Source organism: Pseudophryne corroboree, chromosome 4 (assembly GCF_028390025.1).
Source record: "Pseudophryne corroboree isolate aPseCor3 chromosome 4, aPseCor3.hap2, whole genome shotgun sequence".
Classification (NCBI taxonomy): domain Eukaryota; kingdom Metazoa; phylum Chordata; class Amphibia; order Anura; family Myobatrachidae; genus Pseudophryne; species Pseudophryne corroboree.
The window spans coordinates 847,969,233-847,994,908 of NC_086447.1; the positions used below are offsets into that span (position 1 = coordinate 847,969,233).

A 25,676-nucleotide genomic window follows, 5' to 3' on the forward strand; every position below is an offset into this window, starting at 1 on the left:
AACGTCCTTACCCCTACTTATTACAGCTTGACAAAGGGAACACACGGCTTGACACCTGTTGTCCGCATTTCTGGTGAAATACCTCCACACCGAAGAGCTGATTTTTTGGGTATTTTCACCTGGCATGTCAACGGCCATATTCCTCCCACGGACAACAGGTGTCTCCCCGGGTGCCTGACTTAAACAAACCACCTCACCATCAGAATCCTCCTGGTCAATTTCCTCCCCAGCGCCAGCAACACCCATATCCTCCTCATCCTGGTGTACTTCAACACTGACATCTTCAATCTGACTATCAGGAACTGGACTGCGGGTGCTCCTTCCAGCACTTGCAGGGGGCATGCAAATAGTGGAAGGCGCATGCTCTTCACGTCCAGTGTTGGGAAGGTCAGGCATCGCAAACGACACAATTGGACTCTCCTTGTGGATTTGGGATTTCAAAGAACGCACAGTTCTTTGCGGTGCTTTTGCCAGCTTGAGTCTTTTCAGTTTTCTAGCGAGAGGCTGAGTGCTTCCATCCTCATGTGAAGCTGAACCACTAGCCATGAACATAGGCCAGGGCCTCAGCCGTTCCTTGCCACTCCGTGTGGTAAATGGCATATTGGCAAGTTTACGCTTCTCCTCCGACAATTTTATTTTAGGTTTTGGAGTCCTTTTTTTTCTGATATTTGGTGTTTTGGATTTGACATGCTCTGTACTATGACATTGGGCATCGGCCTTGGCAGACGACGTTGCTGGCATTTCATCGTCTCGGCCATGACTAGTGGCAGCAGCTTCAGCACGAGGTGGAAGTGGATCTTGATCTTTCCCTAATTTTGGAACCTCAACTTTTTTGTTCTCCATATTTTATAGGCAGAACTAAAAGGCACCTCAGGTAAACAATGGAGATGGATGGATTGGATACTAGTATACAATTATGGACGGACTGCCACGGTTAGGTGGTATAAAAAAACCACGGTTAGGTGGTATATATTATAATAATAATACAATTATGGATGGACGGACTGCCTGCCGACTGCCGACACAGAGGTAGCCACAGCCGTGAACTACCGCACTGTACACTGGTTGATAAAGAGATAGTAGTATACTCGTAACAACTAGTATGACACTATGACGACGGTATAAAGAATGAAAAAAAAACCACGGTTAGGTGGTATATATTATAATAATAATACAATTATGGATGGACGGACTGCCTGCCGACTGCCGACACAGAGGTAGCCACAGCCGTGAACTACCGCACTGTACACTGGTTGATAAAGAGATAGTAGTATACTCGTAACAACTAGTATGACACTATGACGACGGTATAAAGAATGAAAAAAAAACCACGGTTAGGTGGTATATATTATAATAATAATACAATTATGGATGGACGGACTGCCTGCCGACTGCCGACACAGAGGTAGCCACAGCCGTGAACTACCGCACTGTACACTGGTTGATAAAGAGATAGTAGTATACTCGTAACAACTAGTATGACACTATGACGACGGTATAAAGAATGAAAAAAAAACCACGGTTAGGTGGTATATATTATAATAATAATACAATTATGGATGGACGGACTGCCTGCCGACTGCCGACACAGAGGTAGCCACAGCCGTGAACTACCGCACTGTACACTGGTTGATAAAGAGATAGTAGTATACTCGTAACAACTAGTATGACACTATGACGACGGTATAAAGAATGAAAAAAAAACCACGGTTAGGTGGTATATATTATAATAATAATACAATTATGGATGGACGGACTGCCTGCCGACTGCCGACACAGAGGTAGCCACAGCCGTGAACTACCGCACTGTACACTGGTTGATAAAGAGATAGTAGTATACTCGTAACAACTAGTATGACACTATGACGACGGTATAAAGAATGAAAAAAAAACCACGGTTAGGTGGTATATATTATAATAATAATACAATTATGGATGGACGGACTGCCTGCCGACTGCCGACACAGAGGTAGCCACAGCCGTGAACTACCGCACTGTACACTGGTTGATAAAGAGATAGTAGTATACTCGTAACAACTAGTATGACACTATGACGACGGTATAAAGAATGAAAAAAAAACCACGGTTAGGTGGTATATATTATAATAATAATACAATTATGGATGGACGGACTGCCTGCCGACTGCCGACACAGAGGTAGCCACAGCCGTGAACTACCGCACTGTACACTGGTTGATAAAGAGATAGTAGTATACTCGTAACAACTAGTATGACACTATGACGACGGTATAAAGAATGCAAAAAAAACCACAGTTAGGTGGTATATATTATAATAATAATACAATTATGGATGGACGGACTGCCTGCCGACTGCCGACACAGAGGTAGCCACAGCCGTGAACTACCGCACTGTACACTGGTTGATAAAGAGATAGTAGTATACTCGTAACAACTAGTATGACACTATGACGGTATAAAGAATGAAAAAAAAACCACGGTTAGGTGGTATATATTATAATAATAATACAATTATGGATGGACGGACTGCCTGCCGACTGCCGACACAGAGGTAGCCACAGCCGTGAACTACCGCACTGTACACTGGTTGATAAAGAGATAGTAGTATACTCGTAACAATTAGGATGACACTATGACGGTATAAAGAATGAAAAAAAAACCACGGTTAGGTGGTAGGTATATAATAATAAATAATACAATTCTGGTCGGACGGACTGCCTGCCGTGTGCCGACACAGAGGTAGCCACAGCCGTGAACTACCGCACTGTACACTGGTTGATAAAGAGATAGTAGTATACTCGTAACAATTAGGATGACACTATGACGGTATAAAGAATGAAAAAAAAACCACGGTTAGGTGGTAGGTATATAATAATAAATAATACAATTCTGGTCGGACGGACTGCCTGCCGTGTGCCGACACAGAGGTAGCCACAGCCGTGAACTACCGCACTGTACACTGGTTGATAAAGAGATAGTAGTATACTCGTAACAATTAGGATGACACTATGACGGTATAAAGAATGAAAAAAAAACCACGGTTAGGTGGTAGGTATATAATAATAAATAATACAATTCTGGTCGGACGGACTGCCTGCCGTGTGCCGACACAGAGGTAGCCACAGCCGTGAACTACCGCACTGTACACTGGTTGATAAAGAGATAGTAGTATACTCGTAACAATTAGGATGACACTATGACGGTATAAAGAATGAAAAAAAAACCACGGTTAGGTGGTAGGTATATAATAATAAATAATACAATTCTGGTCGGACGGACTGCCTGCCGTGTGCCGACACAGAGGTAGCCACAGCCGTGAACTACCGCACTGTACACTGGTTGATAAAGAGATAGTAGTATACTCGTAACAATTAGGATGACACTATGACGGTATAAAGAATGAAAAAAAAAACACGGTTAGGTGGTAGGTATATAATAATAAATAATACAATTCTGGTCGGACGGACTGCCTGCCGTGTGCCGACACAGAGGTAGCCACAGCCGTGAACTACCGCACTGTACTGTGTCTGCTGCTAATATAGACTGGTTGATATTTAAAGAGATATTAGTAGTATACAACAATACTATACTGGTGGTCAGGCACTGGTCACCACTCCTGCAGCAAAAGTGTGCACTGTTAATTAATATAATTGTACTCCTGGCTCCTGCTAACAACCTGCAGTGCTCCCCAGTCTCCCCCACAATTAATTATAAGCTTTTAATTTATACATTGATGACTGTGCAGCACACTGGGCTGAGCTGAGTGCACACAGACTGAGTCACACTGTGTGACTGACTGTGCTGTGTATCGTTTTTTTTTTCAGGCAGAGAACGGATATAGCAGAGAGAAGTGAACGGATATATTATATTAAATAAAAGTTAACTAGCAACTGCACTGGTCACTGACTGTGGTAAACTAACTCTGTCTGCGACTCTGCACAATCTCTCTCTATCTAATCTATCTATCTCTATTCTAATGGAGAGGACGCCAGACACGTCCTCTCCCTATCAATCTCAATGCACGAGTGAAAATGGCGGCGACGCGCGGCTCCTTATATAGAATCCGAGTCTCGCGATAGAATCCGAGCCTCGCGAGAATCCGACAGCGTCATGATGACGTTCGGGCGCGCTCGGGTTAACCGAGCAAGGCGGGAAGATCCGAGTCGCTCGGACCCGTGGAAAAAAAAGTGAAGTTCGTGCGGGTTCGGATTCAAAGAAACCGAACCCGCTCATCTCTATTGCCAACTAGAAATAATTTGAAAAGGAGATACTCATTTGTAAGAGGCTAGGTAAGAAAAAATATTGCTTCATTACAAATTGCATTTATAGGGAAAACAGTTTATTTCTTAAGGTAACAGGAAGGTTTTAATAAAGTCTATGGGCAAGATTTACTAAACAAACTGCAAATCTATTGCGGTTTCCACCCAAAAAATTTAAAACAGCAATATTATTTAATAGAAAACATGCCTGGTTTTGGCATTTAATATAATTGCTGTTTGAAATTTTGATGTCAAAACTGCTTAGAATCGGTCGCTTGCAAAAGCCGCAGCTTTTAGATCTAGCCCAGTCAGTCTGAGGGGTATATTCAATTGAAGTCGAAAGCTGCCGTCTGTTGAAAAGAGCAGTTTTCGACTTTTTTAGGTCGGAAGGGGTTCCGACCTATTCAATATAACCCAAAATTATCCGACAAGTCGAGGAATTCAACTTGTCGGAAAGCACGTGGATCGGCGGAATAGCTGGCGATCCGCGTGCTTCTGTCGGAAACGGAGCCAAATCCGACAGGTTTTGGTCCCCTTTCCGACCATCTCAATCCGACTATAAAAACAGTTGGATTGAGATGAGGGAGCCGAAAGGAGAGACCAGCAGGGAAACGGGGGAGAGCCGCGAGGAGATGGGGGAGAGCAGTGCTACAGCAGCATAGCCGGAGGATGTGTCACAGCCGCCGCTCACAGCAGCGTCCACCCATCTTCAGCAAGCTATACTTCGCTTTCTGGAGCCGAGTGGACGCTGTCATGAGCGGCGGCTGTGACACATCCTCCGGCTACGCTGCTATAGCTGCTGCTGTAGTGCTGCTGCCCCACCCCCATCTGCCCGCGGCTCTCCCCCGTCTCAGCTCCCGCATCTCAATTTGTCTTTTTTTAAAGTTGGATTGAGTTGGCATTGAATAGCCCAGGTCAGATCCATTCCGACAAATGAATGTCGGATTGGATACGACTTCAATTGAATATACCCCTGAGAGTTTCTGAATTAACAAGGCAATAGTTTACCCAAGATACATAAACAATACACAGCGCTTAAAAAATATATGTAGAGTTAATGTTATAAGCAGACAGGTGTAAATGATAAATAAAAATATTTATTTTGACATTAAATACTCATTAATTATTCAAAATTATTCAATATAAAATCTATATCTAGAACATTAAAAAATGGAGCCAATTGATAGAAACCTGTCTCTGGTATATTTGGACATATAAGGACAAATGACAGTGTTATCCAGTGGTAGGTGGACCTAGAAGATGTTAAGCCTTTTGGGTAAAATTGAATTTCTCCACAATAATTACCACTCCTAGAGATGGAATGTTCCCTTAGCGAAGGTTCGGATGGCACGAACTCCGACGCAAAAGTTGAGGGAGTTGGAAGGTGGATGTGAGCTGGATGGCACACCAGAATTGTAAATCCCAGGCTATAAGGTCCACTGTCCGATTGTCTGGATATTGCAGTAAAAGTCCTTTTCTTTAGAGTCCAAATGAAGGGTCCTGACGCGTTTCACTGTCACAAGGGGCAGCTTTATCAAAGGTATCGTCCCTTGCTCCATCACTCCCTTTTTATAGGGGTATTCATCCCATAATAATCATCACACCTGTCTGCAATCATCAAAATTCCACATGCATATATTTTATTCAAAATAACATCTTTTTATAAAAAATGACTTTATGAGGCAAAACTATCCATCCCTGAATTCTTTTTTATTAAAAACGAGAGTTTATATACCCAGAAAAAGAGAAATTTTTAATAATAATGAATAGTCACATGACCGAGATTTCTGACACTAGGTAGTGCAATATGGAGGACTGTATAGTGGGCTCCTTTGTCTCCATAGCAAATCTCACTCTAGTTTTTGCAGGAGATCTGGTCATGTGACACTTTCATCATAAGCCACATGACCAGTGTTCATCTCCCCACACTAAATCACATGATCGAAAGTCTGGTCACGTGATTCTTGTCATCAATCCGGATATATATCTCCCCGAGGCATCCCCAGCTATTTTAATTTTGTGATTCCGGTCATGTGATATACACATCATCAGTCACATGCCCGGCACACCTCCTCCATTCATTAATACCATCTGTTTTTTATGTATCGTGTCACTCCGGTGATTTAGTGTGGGGAGATGAACACTGGTCATGTGGCTTATGATGAAAGTGTCACATGACCAGATCTCCTGCAAAAACTAGAGTGAGATTTGCTATGGAGACAAAGGAGCCCACTAAACAGTCCTCCATATTGCACTACCTAGTGTCAGAAATCTCGGTCATGTGACTATTCATTATTATTAAAAATTTCTCTTTTTCTGGGTATATAAACACTCGTTTTTAATAAAAAAGAATTCAGGGATGGATAGTTTTGCCTCATAAAGTCATTTTTTATAAAAAGATGTTATTTTGAATAAAATATATGCATGTGGAATTTTGATGATTGCAGACAGGTGTGATGATTATTATGGGATGAATACCCCTATAAAAAGGGAGTGATGGAGCAAGGGACAATACCTTTGATAAAGCTGCCCCTTGTGACAGTGAAACGCGTCAGGACCCTTCATTTGGACTCTAAAGAAAAGGACTTTTACTGCATATCCAGACAATCGGACAGTGGACCTTATAGCCTGGGATTTACAATTCTGGTGTGCCATCCAGCTCACATCCACCTTCCAACTCCCTCAACTTTTGCGTCGGAGTTCGTGCCATCCGAACCTTCGCTAAGGGAACATTCCATCTCTAGGAGTGGTAATTATTGTGGAGAAATTCAATTTTACCCAAAAGGCTTAACATCTTCTAGGTCCACCTACCACTACCACTGGATAACACTGTCATTTGTCCTTATATGTCCAAATATACCAGAGACTGGTTTCTATCAATTGGCTCCATTTTTAATGTTCTAGATATAGATTTTATATTGAATAATTTTGAATAATTAATGAGTATTTAATGTCAAAATAAATCTTTTTATTTATAATTTACACCTGTCTGCTTATAACATTAACTCTACATATATTTTTTAAGCGCTGTGTATTGTTTATGTATATTGTCCTATTGGGATTGACTATCCTATTTTGTGCAGCTGCTTGGAGAACCAACTCATACTAAGCGCCTGGCAACCCACACTTAAGTGAGGGTATTTCTACAATTTTCTAATAGTTTACCCAAGGGATGACACAATTCATATAACTGAGGAGGTGCCACCAATGTAACACAAAGCATTAATCACTTAAGCCAGTGGTTCTCAAACTGTGTGCCGTGACACCCTGAGGTGCCTCAGGTTGGTGGTCCAGGACCAATGCAAACTATGTATTGTTAATGTAATAAGCAAAACGAGTGCTTTTGGCTGCCAATCACAAAATATGTGGACAAACAGAAGCAAATCTTGTCCCTCAGCACATAATTGAACCTAAGGATAACATATAAACATAATTTATTTAAAAAAAAAATTCTAAATTTCTCAATAAGAAACTTTTGGCCAAGGGGTGCTGTGAAAAAAATTCTGATGATCTAGGGCGCCGTGATTCAAATTAATTTGGGAACCATTGAGTTAAGCATAAGAAAACAAAAGGACTTACTGTAGTTGTAAACTATAGAACTGTAGTTCTAAATAGTGTACTGACTATTGTAAACCTAATACATTTTTAATGATATACCGCACTTTCAAAATTGCACATGGCAAAAGGAAGCAATTAGAAACCGGAAAATAATTAGGTAAAATCAGGTAATACGAGATCTATCAGTCTGGTGCCGAGTTTTTGACATCTGACAAATCTCATAAAACAAAACTGTAACTAACATAACTTTTGTAAATTATACTTGTTATAATATATCAGTGCACATCACTGTTAGGGGTAAATTTATTAAGATGGGAGTTCTATTTAAGATGGGATGTTGCACATAGCAACCAATCAGATTCTACTTCTCATTTATCTAGCACCTTCTAGAAGATAATACCTGGAATGTGATTGGTTGTGATGGGCAAAATATCACCTTAAATAGAACTCCCATCTTAGTAAATGTACCCCATTCAGTTAACAAAACTCAGGTGAGTGCATTTGATATTATTGTATGGTAATATTCTGTTAACATTTCTGTTTCCTGTGGGACACCTATGGTCCGCAATCAGTATCAACTAGAGAATTTCGGGAAATAGATTGTATTCTGAACAGAAACTAAACATACTTTCTTGTGACATCAACCACTGGTGGACAATGAAATTATACTGTCCAAAGTGTTATTTTCACTCAAGAAAGGTGAGTGCAATTACTGCATGTATAAAAAGATCACATATCACACAGAGTGTATACTATTGTGTTTTTCTTTTCATTTTTTGGGGAACGGCTGCAGACATTAATTCCAACCATATAAAAAATTACTCATACTGAGGATCTGAGTGACCGTGGAATTACATCTGTTTTGTACGGTCACTAATACGTGGCTTTAGTGTATTATCACTTACACACACGAGAGCAATAAGTATCTAAAGTTTATTGTCTCACATATAGCATGTTTCTTATGCTATAGAAGGAGAATGAATAAGTGACCTAGGACAATCAGACATAGGGCCTAATTCAGACCTGGTCGCACGCAGGCTATTTTTTGCACTGCTGCGACCAGGTAATCGCCGCCTACAGGCGAGGGGGTAATCGCTGTGCAGGGGTGCGATCGGCTGTGCAGTGAGCTGCACAAACAAAAGTTTGTGCAGTTTCTGCTCAGCCCAGGACTTGCTCAGCCGCTGCGACGATCCGGGATATTGCTGACGTCAGGAACCCTCCCTGGAAACGGCCGGGCACGCCTGCTTTTTTCCAGACACTCCCAGAAAACGGTGAGTTGCCACCCACGAACGCCTTTTGCCTGTCAATCTTCTTTTGATTGCCGGTGCGATCGCTTTCTTCGTAAAATTTGTCGCTGCCCGCGACCCGATGTGCCTGCGCATTGCAGGTCACACGCATGCGCAGTTCAGACCCGATCGCATGGCTGTGAAAAAATGCAGCGTGCGATCGGGTCTGAATGACCCCCATAATTCAAACATTGTTCTAATTCACTGAGTCACCATATTTTGAATCCGCTCCCCTTCCCCAACACCAAACTTTTTTAATATATTGCTTCCTTTCGCTAGTTGTAATTAAAGTATTGCAGTGAAAGTTAAGGTTTTCTTTAAATTGGATTTTACATTACATGTAATCCAGATAAGATCTACAAATATAAATAATCATAATCCAAAATAATGCTGTGTAGAACACTCTCGCTGCCAAAGGCACTGTAAGCAAGATATGGCAGGTGTAATAGACGATGACTGGCTGGGTTGTACCTAGCTTACAGGGTTGGCTGGAATATACATAGCTTGCATGGTTGGCTGGGTTGTACCTAGCTTGCAGGGTTGGTTGGGTTGTACCTAACTTGCAGGGTGGCTGGGTTGTACCTAGCCTGCAGTGTTGGTTGGGTTGTACCTAGCTTCCAGGGTTGGCTGGGATGTACCTAGCTTGCACGGTTGGCTGGGTTTTACCTAGCTTGCAGGGTTGGCTGGGTTGTACACCTAGCTTGCATGGTGGATGAGTGTTACCTAGCTTGCAGGGTTGGCTGGGTTGTACCTAGCTTGCGGGGTTGGCTGGGTTGTACCTAACTTGCATGGTTGGCTGGGTTGGACCTAGCTTGCAGGCATGACTGGATTGGATCTATCTTGCATGGCTGGATTGGATTTATCTTGCAGGGTTATATGGATTGGACCTATTTTGCAGGAATGGCTGGGTTGGATTTAACTAGCAGCATTGGCTGGGTTGGACCAAGATTGCATGGCTGATCGGGATGGACCTAGACTGAAGATTAGCTGGAATGAATCTAGCTTGCAGAGTTGGCTAGGCTGGACCTAGCTTGCAGGGTTGAATGAGTTAGATCTTGATTGCAGGTTTGGCTGAGTTGGTCTTAGCTTGCATGGTTGACTGCGTTGGATTTAACTAGCAGCGTTGGCTGGGTAGGACCTAGACTGCATGGTTGACTGGATTGAATCTAGCTTGCATGCATGGCTGGATTGATCTTATCTTGCAGGGTTATATGGATTGGACCTATTTTGCAGGAATGGCTGGGTTGGATTTAACTAGCAGCGTTGGCTGAGTTGGACCAAGATTGCATGGTTGACCGGGATGGACCTAGACTGATGATTAGCTGGATTGAATCTAGCTTGCAGGCATGGCTGGGCTGGACCCAGCTTGCAGGGTTAAATGAGCTGGATCTTGACTGCAGGGTCGGCTGAGTTAGACATAGCTTGTAGGGTTATCTGGGTTGGCCCTAACTTGCATGCATGGCTGGGTTGGACTTAGCTTGTAGGTTTGGCTTTGTTGGACCTAGGATACAGATTTGATGGGATAGACCAATCTTGAAAATTCGCTGGGTTGGACATTGCTTGCAGGCTTGGCTGAAGTGGACCTAGCTTAAAGATCCAACCCAGGCCACCTGTTCAAATAAAGCTTACAGGACACCACTATATGACAGCAGGACTACTATAAACTCTATGAAACTATAAACATTCCATACTATGCACAAATGCCCTATTGTATCCATTTGGGGATCTTTAAATTCCAAAAGCTGAACAAAAATTAATTTAGATTTTACACCCTAGAAAAATCTAGACATATGAACTGAACCTTGAAGGACACCTTAGTAGATATATGTATATTAAGCTGCTAAATGTGAAAGGGATTTGGTTTCCAAGTACATTCCAACCTATCTACAATCATTGCTCCAACCTATCTACAATCATTCCAGGTGAAATTGTCAGAAACTCTTTCTATTAGATTGTATCTATTGAACTGATGTATTCAATTGTACAAAGTCACTGACACTAGTGCAGTGACGCTTCAGTGGGGCGGGTGCCATACAGTTGACCCCTAAACAGTCCAATTTGCCTTCTTTTTCAACAAATACTTATGTACAGGTGTTGCCAAAATAACTTAAGTGCTATATTTGCATAGTTGTTTGAAGTGCCCTGAAATTGCCCCCAGGCCCAGAACTTTCTCATTAGGAAAGAGCTTAATGTGCCCAGGGGCCCTCCTTCACTCTTGCTACAAGAATGAACAAAACGCTGTCTAAAATAGTATTGTATGTGGATTTGTCAAAACCAATGAAACATGGAAGAGCTTTTCAAAGCCATTTGATGACACTGTTACACTGTGTTGTTGTATTACTTTTTGTGTATTGTGCACATATATACCTGTTGAGATATGCACCAATGTATCATTCCTGTTTATATGTATACAATTTGCATGCAATATGTGCATGTATATATTATATAGTTTTTCTGATTAGATACACGGCTCAATCAAGTGGAACAAGTGCTATAATAACCCATAGGAACCAATCACTTTTCAGTTTTCCTTGGACTGACTGCACTAACCTGTTGGAACACTAATATCGGATTGGTTGCTCATAGGTTACAGAACATCATTGATTGTTACACCCGGTTATTATATAAAATGGTTTCACTCTAACAGGTGTCATTATTTTCCTTGAATTCAATATTTTACAGACTGTGCCTCAATAATCTACAGACCGTGGCTCAATATTCCATAGACCGTGGCTCAATATTCCATATGCAATCAAGAATGTAGACAGGTGACAATGCGCTGCTGACAGCTGCTCGTTAGGTATCACTATGATAGAGGTTTCTCCACTCTCCAATTAGGACAAACAAATACAAACATATAGGATACCACTGAACCAGCGCTGTGTAGGGGTCAATAAGGTCGTATTCCTGTAGTTTTTCTTATTTCTCAATATGCACCGAAAAAAGAAAGAGATGTGCAAAACATAGTGCATTACCTTAAGTTACATAGTTTTAATCACTTAAAATCACCATACATAAAAACACAAAACATCAGTGGGAGCTAGATGGATACCAGCTATACAATGACCACTGTAGGACAATGAAAATTACACAGCACGTGCTGTTATGGCATTCTTCAATGGACTAGATCCTGAACAAGTAGAGCAATGGGTAATTACCACGAGCCGGTGAGAACCGATAAATCAGTTCTATGAGCTTATGAACATCAGGCTTTCCAGCTGCAGCATGGAGAGTTCTCTGGTGTCAATCAGCCTTCCAGGTCTGGCATTGATCGTACCACGTCCTCCTTTAGTCAGGTCAGTCCACAGGGGCACCCACGCGTTCCGACCCTGCCTGGGTCTTTCTCAAGGTCAGCTCCTCTGAATGCCTTCTCCATCTCTCAACTTGATTTATAAGTCCCTCCTTTACTCCTAATTGGTCCCGGCACAGCTGGTCCCTATACAGTAATTAACCTATGAGTCTTTGACACTCGTGTGCCAGGACCACCTCCTTATGACGTCTCTAACCTCCTTCTCCACTCGCGGCCTCGCAGTCCGGTCACGTGATCAAAACAAAGGAAGCGTCACTGGATCATGTGTTCGCTTCACTCACGTAGTCGCGTCTATCCTGTGTTCACAGTAAGCACCCGTCATCTGGTCACATGTTGCAGCATACATCATCGCGCTTTCCGATCACATGACCGCTATCTGGTGTATTGTCATTACCATAGAGACCTTCCTCTCTCGCGGTCATTTAGCTTCATTGGTTGTTATGGTAATCAGAACTACTCATGTTCACGGACCGCTCAGTTCTTTTAATAATTGTGGAGACCATTCATAGTTAGGAGTGTTCTTGAAGTCTACTTCATTATGAAGGAGGTTAGAGACGTCATAAGGAGGTGGTCCTGGCACACGAGTGTCAAAGACTCATAGGTTAATTACTGTATAGGGACCAGCTGTGCCGGGACCAATTAGGAGTAAAGGAGGGACTTATAAATCAAGTTGAGAGATGGAGAAGGCATTCAGAGGAGCTGACCTTGAGAAAGACCCAGGCAGGGTCAGAACGCGTGGGTGCCCCTGTGGACTGACCTGACTAAAGGAGGACGTGGTACGATCAATGCCAGACCTGGAAGGCTGATTGACACCAGAGAACTCTCCATGCTGCAGCTGGAAAGCCTGATGTTCATAAGCTCATAGAACTGATTTATCGGTTCTCACCGGCTCGTGGTAATTACCAATTGCTCTACTTGTTCAGGATCTAGTCCATTGAAGAATGCCATAACAGCACGTGCTGTGTAATTTTCATTGTCCTACAGTGGTCATTGTATAGCTGGTATCCATCTAGCTCCCACTGATGTTTTGTGTTTTTATGTATGGTGATTTTAAGTGATTAAAACTATGTAATTTAAGGTAATGCACTATGTTTTGCACATCTTTCTTTTTTCGGTGCATATTGAGAAATAAGAAAAACTACAGGAATACGACCTTATTGACCCCTACACAGCGCTGGTTCAGTGGTATCCTATATGTTTGTATTTGTTTGTCTCAATATTCCATAGACCGTGGCTCAAGATTCTACAGACCATGGCTCAATATTCTACAGACAGTGGCCCAATAGTCTATAGACTGTGGCTCAATATTCTATAGACCATGGCTCAATATTCTACAGATCGTGGCTCAATATTCTACACCCCAAGGGACATATGTAATAGGGTCTGAGATTGCTGGAAGTGTGGGATGCTGGCTGTTTTTCAGACTTTTTTTAAAGCGGGAATCATTTACAGGTAAAAACCATGCCTTGTAAATGATTGCTGCTTTAAAAAAAACGTCCGGCATCGGCCGGCATCCTGCACCACATCCACCAAACTCGGACACTACTACATATGCCTACATGGCTCAATATTTTATAGACTATGGCTCAATATTTTATAGACAATGGCTCAATATTTTATAGACCATGGCTCAATATTCTATAGACCGTAGCTCAGAATTCTACATACCGTGACTCAATATTCTACAGACTGTGGCTCAATATTGTATAGACCATGGCTCAATATTCTACAAACCATTGTTCAATATTCTATAGACCGTGACTCAATATTCTACAGACTGTGGCTTTTTTTAAATAAAAAGGTTTCATCCATGCATATATGTTTGTTCAAGCACATGCTCAAACCTAGTATCCCTCACATATCTCATCCTACTAACATATTACCGGAAATTTGTATCACTGCATATAAACTAGAATTATCAATCAGAAAACTAGCTAAAACGAATGGTATCCAGCAAGCAAAACAAAAAAACATTCACAGTCAACCACAAATCCAGATAAATAATATAGGGGGAGCTATATAAAACCTTGCAGAGAGATAATGTACCAGCCAATCAGCATGTAAATGTCATGTCACAGGCTGTGTTTGAAAAATGACAGGAGCTGATTGGTTAGTACTGTATCTCTCTCCGCTTTATCTTTCTCCACGGTTTGATACATCTCCCCCAATGTCAGAAATACTGTAAATTGGTATATGTTAAAAATACAAATTTTTAAAAGCTGTTTATTAGTAATCAGTCTCTTTATATCCAGAGAAATAGGAGTAATGCGGACAATGCATTGGTGAGAATAACAGCCCAGTACTGCAGAGGAAAGGCACTAGTATACAACATGGAATAGGAAGAGGTGTGGTTAGCTCGGGGGTAGTGCATATGCATGTACTGGTGAAATGCAACATCTGGCAGTCATATTGCATTCTAGAATTCAAAGCTTTGCATCTCGCCGAATGCCACGTGCAAGGAAGCACATGATTCACGGGTGTGAATCCATGCAGAATACTTACCTTCTCAGAAAGTGCATGATCATAGAGATTAGAGATGAGCAGGGGTCAAAATACTCGCAAACACCAAAATTATCACCTGATTTTGGCAGGTTACATTGGTATCTGAACCTAATGCCCATAGCAAGGACAGAACAGTAGAGGGGAAGAAGACAGAAAAAGAGAAAAGAAGACAAGATATAGAGGAGACAGAAGAAAGGACTACACAACGTTTCTTCTGTGTCTTGTTTCATTTTGTTCAATTAACAAAAGTGAAATTTGGTCTAAATAAAAACAGCTGCCACTAACACACGGATGGAGTATTAAGAAGGACTGTGGGAGGGTATTTATATTCTGTCTGATTGTTCTGCCTCCTAGGTGATATAAAGCTGGCATGAAATGTTATATGAGTGCAATTGGAACAGTGATGAGCTGGAGACATTAAAAAGGTCTCATATACATAAAATAATACAAGCAATACTACTCTGCTAGTATTAAGTTATCCTCTAGAAATCTTGAGGGCAATGATTCAATGTTGGGTTTATTGACGATGTCTATGATTATAGAAATTATAAAAAATATGAGCCAGTTTGCTACTATAAAAACCAAATCATCTGCCCAAAATAATTAACCAGGGATGTTTTTTTTATTTGAATGCAAGCAGACAGATGTTTCCGGCTCACGGCAATCCACGTGAGCTGATGAGACATCGAGAAACTGATCTGAATTGATAACATGTTTTCATCAGTTCTCTCTGCGGTTATAACACAGACTGGAAATAAATATGTAAAACACCAAGGTCATGGTAGCAGATGACCCCGGTCTTTACTGCATACAAAAATGGAATTCGGAAACATTATGTGTGTGATTGCAAATAAAATGTCTAACTAGAATATACTTCTTTCCAAAGTGTACATTGTGTTATTGTGCATATGTAAGGCAGAGGTCACCCACACCCGATGCCTGCACCTGAATGTACCTTTCTTCCACGGAGGCTTCCTTGATCTGCTGATGGGGCTTTGTTCCCTCCATTTCTCTGATGCTCACGGCATAGATCTTAGTGGTGTAATCGATAGATTTCTCTCTCGCAACATCGCTGTCATAACCTAGGTATCAAAATGCAGAACTTTCTAAGCCAGCAGTTCCCAAGTTCAATCCTCAAGACACCCTAACATTCCATGTTTTAAGGATATCCATGCTTGAGCACAGGTGACTTAATAAGTACCACAGTCAAATTTATTTAACCATCTATGCTCAACCACTGAAATCCTTAAAGCCTGGACTGTTAGGAGAAAATTAAGAATGAGTTTGGGAACCACTGGCCTAAGCATATATTTTATAGCCAGACAGTTCATTAAAAAAAAAAAAAAAGAATAATAATGAAACAGTAAGTTAATACATTCCTTTTCCTTCTTTAGCCATCAATCAACAGACAAAGATTGACTCCAGTAAGAAGTTGTAGAGTATATTACACACATCATGTAGCACAGTAAGGCTAAGGACAGAGATAAGGCATTTCCAAAATTCTTAGGAAAATTAGTAGTATCATACAAATGCAGAACACCAGAGTGCAGACCAGCGCTCCTTCCGAGACAGCCAGCTGGAGTAATCCAACTGTCCAAAATCCAACAGGTAAGACAGCCAGATCCAGCAGCCCAATAGGAGGTGGTAAGTCAGTAGCGCCATATCAAGGTTGTGTGAGAGCTACAGCTGTTTGGATACATTCATATAAAGGGGCCAACTCTCTCTAAGGCATCTTTCAGGGCAGTTATTATCATGTGAGTGGTAAATACATGTGTGTGCTTGACTTATAGGCTAACGTTCAATGTACGTGTGCATGTATATATGTTCCTGCATAACTCTGGAATGCCTGGAGCAATTTACACCAAACTTGGTAAACATATGACTTGCAATCTGGCAAAAAAAATTGTGGGGGTAAGGCACCTCTAGCGTCCCTAGGGGTGGGGGTAGGAAGGGGGTGACATGTAAAAATCCATAGTTGTCACCATAACTCTGGAATGACTGGAGCAATTTACACAGAGGCACACATGGGTAGAGTCCGAGGCACCCACGTGTAAGGGCAGAGGCACCAACGGGTAGGGGCAGAGGCACCAACGGGTAGGGGCAGAGGCACCAATGGGTAGGAGCAGAGGCACCCACGGGTAAGGGTAGAGGCAGACACGGATAGGGGCAGAGAGTAGGGGCAGTGGCACCCACAGGTAATGATAGAGGCACACATGGGTAGGGGCAGAGGCACCCACAGGTAAGGATAGAGGCACAAACGTGTCATAGCTAACCAATGAGACCTAGGGCCCTTTGACATAGAGTCACCCAGCAAACCTAACATATTTAACATACAGTGGGCGGAGCTTGGCCTGACGTCCCAGCATTTACAGCACTGAACAGGGCAGCATCACAAGCGGGACGAGCCGGATTATTCTTCCCAGCACCAGCATTTTGTGAGGAAGCCCAGAGGTGCAGCCTGACAAAGATTGCCATTATTCTTTAAATTCCGTAGCGAACCACGGGTATTCAGCTAGTGTATATATATATATATATATATATATATATATAAAAAGAAAATGAACAAAAACGAGCGTTAGGCCAGTGTGCACATTAAACACTTAAAAAGTCCCCAACAATAGTTCAAGCACAGGAAAATGCACTAATATGGGGTGACCAGGCTCCTCATCCAGAGTCACACCAACTTCTCCAACCTAAAATATAGAAAGAAAATAAGAATTTACTTACCGATAATTCTATTTCTCGGAGTCCGTAGTGGATGCTGGGGTTCCTGAAAGGACCATGGGGAATAGCGGCTCCGCAGGAGACAGGGCACAAAAGTAAAGCTTTCCGATCAGGTGGTGTGCACTGGCTCCTCCCCCTATGACCCTCCTCCAAGCCAGTTAGGTACTGTGCCCGGACGAGCGTACACAATAAGGGAGGAATTTTGAATCCCGGGTAAGACTCATACCAGCCACACCAATCACACCGTACAACTTGTGATCAAACCCAGTTAACAGTATGATAACAGAGGAGCCTCTGAAAGATGGCTTCCTAAACAAATAACCCGAATTAGTTAACAATAACTATGTACAATTATTGCAGATAATCCGCACTTGGGATGGGCGCCCAGCATCCACTACGGACTCCGAGAAATAGAATTATCGGTAAGTAAATTCTTATTTTCTCTATCGTCCTAGTGGATGCTGGGGTTCCTGAAAGGACCATGGGGATTATACCAAAGCTCCCAAACGGGCGGGAGAGTGCGGATGACTCTGCAGCACCGAATGAGAGAACTCCAGGTCCTCCTTAGCCAGAGTATCAAATTTGTAAAATTTTACAAACGTGTTCTCCCCTGACCACGTAGCTGCTCGGCAAAGTTGTAATGCCGAGACCCCTCGGGCAGCCGCCCAAGATGAGCCCACCTTCCTTGTGGAGTGGGCCTTTACAGATTTAGGCTGTGGCAGGCCTGCCACAGAATGTGCAAGTTGGATTGTGCTACAGATCCAACGAGCAATCGTCTGCTTAGACGCAGGAGCACCCATCTTGTTGGGTGCCTACAATATAAACAACGAGTCAGATTTTCTGACTCCAGCTGTCCTTGCAATATATATTTTTAATGCTCTGACAACGTCCAGTAACTTGGAGTCCTCCAAGTCACTTGTAGCCGCAGGCACTACAATAGGCTGGTTCAGATGAAATGCTGACACCACCTTAGGGAGAAAATGCGGACGAGTCCGCAGTTCTGCCCTGTCCGAATGGAAAATCAGATATGGGCTTTTGTAAGATAAAGCTGCCAGTTCTGACACTCTCCTGGCCGAAGCCAGGGCTAGTAACATGGTCACTTTCCATGTGAGATATTTTAAATCCACCTTTTTTAGTGGTTCAAACCAATGAGATTTTAGAAATTCCAAAACCACATTGAGATCCCACGGTGCCACTGGAGGCACCACAGGAGGCTGTATATGCAGCACTCCCTTAACAAAAGTCTGGACTTCAGGAACTGAAGCCAATTCTTTTTGAAAGAAAATCGACAGGGCCGAAATTTGAACCTTAATAGATCCCAATTTGAGACCCATAGACAATCCTGATTGCAGGAAATGTAGGAATCGACCCAGTTGAAATTCCTCCGTCGGAGCACTCCGATCCTCGCACCACGCAACATATCTTCGCCAAATGCGGTGATAGTGTTGCACGGTTACTTCCTTCCTTGCTTTAATCAAAGTAGGAATGACTTCTTCCGGCATGCCTTTTTCCTTTAGGATCCGGCGTTCAACCGCCATGCCGTCAAACGCAGCCGCGGTAAGTCTTGAAACAGACAGGGACCCTGCTGAAGCAAGTCCCTCCTTAGAGGTAGAGGCCACGGATCTTCCGTGATCATCTCTTGAAGTTCCGGGTACCAAGTCCTTCTTGGCCAATCCGGAACCACTAGTATCGTTCTTACGCCTCTTTGCCGTATAATTCTCAATACTTTTGGTATGAGAGGCAGAGGAGGAAACACATACACCGACTGGTACACCCAAGGCGTTACCAGCGCGTCCACAGCTATTGCCTGCGGATCTCTTGACCTGGCGCAATACCTGTCCAGTTTTTTGTTGAGGCGAGACGCCATCATGTCCACCATTGGTCTTTCCCAACGGGTTACCAGCATGTGGAAGACTTCCGGATGAAGTCCCCACTCTCCCGGGTGAAGGTCGTGTCTGCTGAGGAAGTCTGCTTCCCAGTTGTCCACTCCCGGGATGAACACTGCTGACAGTGCTATCACATGATTCTCTGCCCAGCGAAGAATCCTTGCAGCTTCTGCCATTGCACTCCTGCTTCTTGTGCCGCCCTGTCTGTTTACATGGGCGACTGCCGTGATGTTGTCCGACTGGATCAACACCGGTTTTCCTTGAAGCAGAGGTTCTGCCTGGCTTAGAGCATTGTAGATCGCTCTTAGTTCCAGAATGTTTATGTGAAGAGACGTTTCCAGGCTCGTCCACACTCCCTGGAAGTTTCTTCCTTGTGTGACTGCTCCCCAGCCTCTCAGGCTGGCGTCCGTGGTCACCAGGATCCAATCCTGTATGCCGAATCTGCGGCCCTCCAATAGATGAGCACTCTGCAACCACCACAGAAGAGATACCCTTGTCCTTGGAGACAGGGTTATCCGCTGGTGCATCTGAAGATGCGACCCTGACCATTTGTCTAACAGATCCCTCTGGAAAATTCGTGCATGGAATCTGCCGAATGGAATTGCTTCGTAAGAAGCCACCATTTTTCCCAGGACTCTTGTGCATTGATGTACAGACACCTTTCCTGGTTTTAGGAGGTTCCTGACAAGCTCGGACAACTCCTTGGCTTTTTCCTCCGGGAGAAAAACCTTTTTCTGAACCGTGTCCAGAATCATCCCTAGGAACAGCAGACGAGTTGTCGGCATTAACTGGGATTTTGGAATATTCAGAATCCAGCCGTGCTGTTTTAGCACTTCTTGAGACAATGCTAATCCCCTCTCTAGCTGTTCTCTGGACCTTGCCCTTATTAGGAGATCGTCCAAGTATGGGATAATTAATACGCCTTTTCTTCGAAGAAGAATCATCATCTCGGCCATTACCTTTGTAAAGACCCGAGGTGCCGTGGACAATCCGAACGGCAGCGTCTGAAACTGATAGTGACAGTTTTGTACAACGAACCTGAGGTACCCCTGGTGTGAGGGGTAAATTGGAACGTGGAGGTACGCATCCTTGATGTCCAAGGACACCATAAAGTCCCCTTCTTCCAGGTTCGCTATCACTGCTCTGAGTGACTCCATTTTGAACTTGAACTTCTTTATGTACAGGTTCAAGGACTTCAGATTTAGAATAGGTGTTACCGAGCCGTCCGGCTTCGGTACCACAAATAGAGTGGAATAATACCCCTTTCCCTGTTGTAGAAGAGGTACCTTGACTATCACCTGCTGAGAGTACAGCTTGTGAATGGCTTCCAAAACCGTCTCCCTTTCGGAGGGGGACGTTGGTAAAGCAGACTTCAGGAAACGGCGAGGCGGATCTGTCTCTAGTTCCAACCTGTACCCCTGAGATATTATCTGCAGGATCCAGGAATCTACCTGCGAGTGAGCCCACTGCGCGCTGAAATTCTTGAGACGACCGCCCACCGCCCCCGAGTCCGCTTGAGAAGCCCCAGCGTCATGCTGAGGCTTTTGTAGAAGCGGGGGAGGGCTTCTGTTCCTGGGAAGGAGCTGCCTGTTGGTGTCTCTTCCCCCTTCCTCTGCCTCGTGGCAGATATGAATATCCCTTTGCTCTCTTGTTTTTAAAGGAACGAAAGGGCTGCGGTTGAAAAGTCGGTGTCTTTTTCTGTTGGGGAGTAGCTTGAGGTAAAAAGGTGGATTTCCCGGCTGTAGCCGTGGCCACCAAATCTGATAGACCGACTCCAAATAACTCCTCCCCTTTATACGGCAAAACTTCCATATGCCGTTTTGAGTCCGCATCGCCTGACCACTGTCGCGTCCATAAACTTCTTCTGGCCGAAATGGACATAGCACTTACCCGTGATGCCAGTGTGCAGATATCCCTCTGTGCATCACGCATATAAAGAAATGCATCCTTTATTTGCTCTAAAGACAGTAAAACATTGTCCCTATCCAGGGTATCAATATTTTCAATCAGGGACTCTGACCAAACTACTCCAGCACTGCACATCCAGGCTGACGCTATAGCTGGTCGTAGTATAACACCTGTATGTGTGTATATACTTTTTTGGATATTTTCCATCCTCCTATCTGTTGGATCTTTAAGTGCGGCCGTCTCAGGAGAGGGTAACGCCACTTGTTTAGATAAGCGTGTGAGCGCCTTATCCACCCTAGGAGGTGTTTCCCAGCGCGCCCTAACCTCTGACGGGAAAGGGTATAAAGCTAATAACTTCTTTGAAATTAGCATCTTTTTATCGGGGGCAACCCACGCTTCATCACATACATCATTTAGTTCTTCTGATTCAGGAAAAACTATAGGTAGTTTTTTCACACCCCACATAATACCCTGTTTAGTGGTACCTGTAGTATCAGCTAAATGTAACGCCTCCTTCATTGCCAAAATCATATAACGTGTGGCCCTACTGGAAAATACGGTTGATTCGTCACCGTCGCCACTGGAATCAGTGCCTGTGTCTGGGTCTGTGTCGACCGACTGAGGCAAAGGGCGTTTTACAGCCCCTGACGGTGTTTGAGGCGCCTGGACAGGCACTAATTGATTGTCCGGCCGTCTCATGTCGTCAAACGACTGCTTTAGCGTGTTGACACTATCCCGTAATTCCATAAATAAAGGCATCCATTCTGGTGTCGACCCCCTAGGAGGTGACATCCCCATATTTGGCAATTGCTCCGCCTCCACACCAATATCGTCCTCATACATGTCGACACACACGTACCGACACACAGCAGACACACAGGGAATGCTCTTAACGAAGACAGGACCCCACTAGCCCTTTGGGGAGACAGAGGGAGAGTTTGCCAGCACACACCAAAAGCGCTATATATGACAGGGATAGCCTTATAATAAGTGCTCCCTGTATAGCTGCTTTTATAATATAATTTTTTCCACTATTTTGCCCCCCCTCTCTTGTTTTACCCTGTTTCTGTAGTGCAGTGCAGGGGAGAGACCTGGGAGCCGTCCTGACCAGCGGAGCTGTGTAAGGAAAATGGCGCTGTGTGCTGAGGAGATAGGCCCCGCCCCTTTTCCGGCGGGCTCGTCTCCCGCTCTTTAGTGTATTCTGGCAGGGGTTAAATATCTCCATATAGCCCCGGAGGCTATATGTGAGGTATTTTTTAGCCAAATAGGTTTTCATTTGCCTCCCAGGGCGCTCCCCTCCCAGCGCCCTGCACCCTCAGTGACTGCCGTGTGAAGTGTGCTGAGAGGAAAATGGCGCACAGCTGCAGTGCTGTGCGCTACCTTTAGAAGACTGAGGAGTCTTCTGCCGCCGATTCTGGACCTCTTCATGTTTCAGCATCTGCAAGGGGGCCGGCGGCGAGGCTCCGGTGACCATCCAGGCTGTACCTGTGATCGTCCCTCTGGAGCTGATGTCCAGTAGCCAAGAAGCCAATCCATCCTGCACGCAGGTGAGTTCACTTCTTCTCCCCTAAGTCCCTCGTTGCAGTGATCCTGTTGCCAGCAGGACTCACTGTAAAATAAAAAACCTAAGCTAAACTTTCTCTAAGCAGCTCTTTAGGAGAGCCACCTAGATTGCACCCTTCTCGGCCGGGCACAAAAATCTAACTGGCTTGGAGGAGGGTCATAGGGGGAGGAGCCAGTGCACACCACCTGATCGGAAAGCTTTACTTTTGTGCCCTGTCTCCTGCGGAGCCGCTATTCCCCATGGTCCTTTCAGGAACCCCAGCATCCACTAGGACGATAGAGAAAGAGACAGTAGCGCCTCATTGTGCAATAATGTATTAACACCACCAAAGTGTATACATTCCAAATATAGGTGGACCCGTACCAAATGAAAGACTTATCTCAGGTTCTTGTAATGATCCACACCATGGGTTTATGAAGGACAGATCCTGTCAAACCAACTTACTTGGCTTTTATGAAACAGTAAGCACAAACCTAGATCAGGGTAAAGACGTGGATGTAATCTTTTTAGACTTTGCCAAAGCGTTCGATACTGTACCACACATGAGACTTATCTACAAGCTACAAGAATCAGGGCTAGGAAGCACAATATGCACTTGGGTCAAAAACTGGTTAGATAATAGGAAGCAGCGCGTTGTGGTTAATGGATCTTTTTCAACTTGGACTGAAGTGCTAAGTGGTGTGCCGCAAGGCTCAGTATTAGGACCGCTATTGTTCAATATTTTCATTAACGACCTAACAGAAGGTCTAGAGAGCATGGTGTCAATTTTTGCAGATGATACCAAATTGTGTAAGGCTATAAATACAGAGGAGGATGCCGAGTCTCTCCAGAACGACTTAGTTAAATTAGAAGCATGGGCAGCCAAATGGAGAATGCGCTTCAACACAGACAAGTGTAAGGTAATGCACTGTGGTAACAAGAACAAAAATTACACCTACCTACTAAATGGGGTAAAATTAGGGGATTCTGTACTGGAAAAGGACTTAGGTGTCCTCATAGATAGCAAGCTAAGCAGTAGTACCCAAAGTAGGACTGCAGCAAAGAAGGCTAATAAGATATTAGCATGCATAAAACGGGGTATTGATGCTAGGGACGAGAGTATTATACTCCCGTTATATAAATCACTAGTGAGGCCACACCTTGAATACTGTGTACAATTCTGGGCACCGTACTACAAAAAGGATATCCTGGAGCTTGAAAAGGTACAGAGGAGGGCGACCAAACTAATTAAGGGCATGGAGACGATGGAATACAAGGAAAGGCTTGAAAGACTAGGCATGTTTACATTGGAAAAGCGGAGACTAAGAGGGGATATGATCAACATCTACAAATATATAAGGGGACAATACACAGAGCTTGCGCGGGACCTGTTTTTGGTTAGATCAACACAGAGGACTCGTGGACACTCGCTCAGGTTAGAGGAGAGGAGATTCCGCACAATACGGCGTAAAGGCTTTTTCACGGTAAGGACAATACGTGTTTGGAATTCCCTGCCCGAGGGAGTTGTAATGGCGGAATCTGTCAACACCTTTAAGAATGGGTTAGATAAATTCCTAATGGATAAGGATATCCATGGGTATGGTGCATAGTCATGTATTATAGTTACTATAAATAGGGATAAAATGCAACGGCTGACAGCAGCATCAGTCAGAAATTTTAGTCAAATCATCATGCATAGGAGACCACAAATAGGTTGAACTCGATGGACAATTGTCTTTTTTCAACCTCAGATACTATGTTACTATGTTACTATGTTACTATCAGCCATACGAGGTACTCTCGATCTATATTAAATTTTTAAACGTCATATGGCTGATGACTCCTTTCTCTTTTTTTTAGATATATAGATATGCGTTCCCACAATTTAAGATTAGTCAGATGAGTCTATTTATCTGTGAGTCATGCCTACCTCCATCCTCTTCTGCATCAGTGTCTGATTCTTCACTGTCCACAAGTTTGCTCTCTAGATTGCCAAAAGCTTCTCGCGTCCAGATCATGAGTGCAGTGTCTGCGCCACCTACAGTCAGCAGTGTGGAGTCATCGTACAACCACCTCACATTGGTCACATGAGCGCTGTGCCCAACATACTTTTTGAATCTTGCATCACGACCCTGCAAAATTAGACTCCCGTCACACATAACACTGTCATGGCTAGCAATCACACTTCTTCACAACATGAAAATGAACATAACAAGAAGCTTAGAAAACACCTCAATATAATAGGTATTATTTATTGTGTATTTATTTATATAGAACCAATCAACACAAAAGTGTAACATTTAGAAATGTATATATAGGAGGCATGGCCTAGCAGGAGAGGGAGCCGGGCGCAGGGTGGACGGGCTCCCGTTTTGACCTCTCACCCGGAGCCTTTATCGCGTCCTCCTCGTGGTCCACACACGCTCACCGGTGGGCAGGGATCCCGGGGACCCACTTGCGGACTCTGAGAGCCGCCTGGAGCATGAGCCTCGATTACCCGGCCGCCCCCGCCACGGGATCTGCATCAGCATAGAAGTCCTGGAGGGGCCGCGCTTTGGGCTGTAGGAGCCTGACTCTGCCCGGGGGCTGCTGGACAGCCTCTCTACACCTCCTCCCCGCATCTGGGACCTGCTATTACCAGGCTGCTTGCCTCCACTCACTACAGCTGCTGGGATCCACATATCTGATTGGGACACACTGTGTGGTTTCCCCATGCCGACA

The 25,676-nt window shown here is 43.8% G+C and overlaps 1 protein-coding gene across 1 annotated transcript in view; it reads right to left on the reverse strand.

Annotated features, from left to right (window-relative positions):
• The window catches only part of EML6 (EMAP like 6), a 363,450-nt gene that overhangs the window by 61,630 nt on the left and 276,144 nt on the right, over positions 1 to 25,676 (reverse strand). The window contains exons 26-27 of the mRNA XM_063918642.1: positions 24,886 to 25,087; positions 15,850 to 15,976 (exon numbers count right to left, since the gene is read on the reverse strand). Coding sequence (XP_063774712.1) covers positions 15,850 to 15,976; positions 24,886 to 25,087 — 329 coding nt within the window. The remainder of the gene's footprint in view (positions 1 to 15,849; positions 15,977 to 24,885; positions 25,088 to 25,676) is intronic.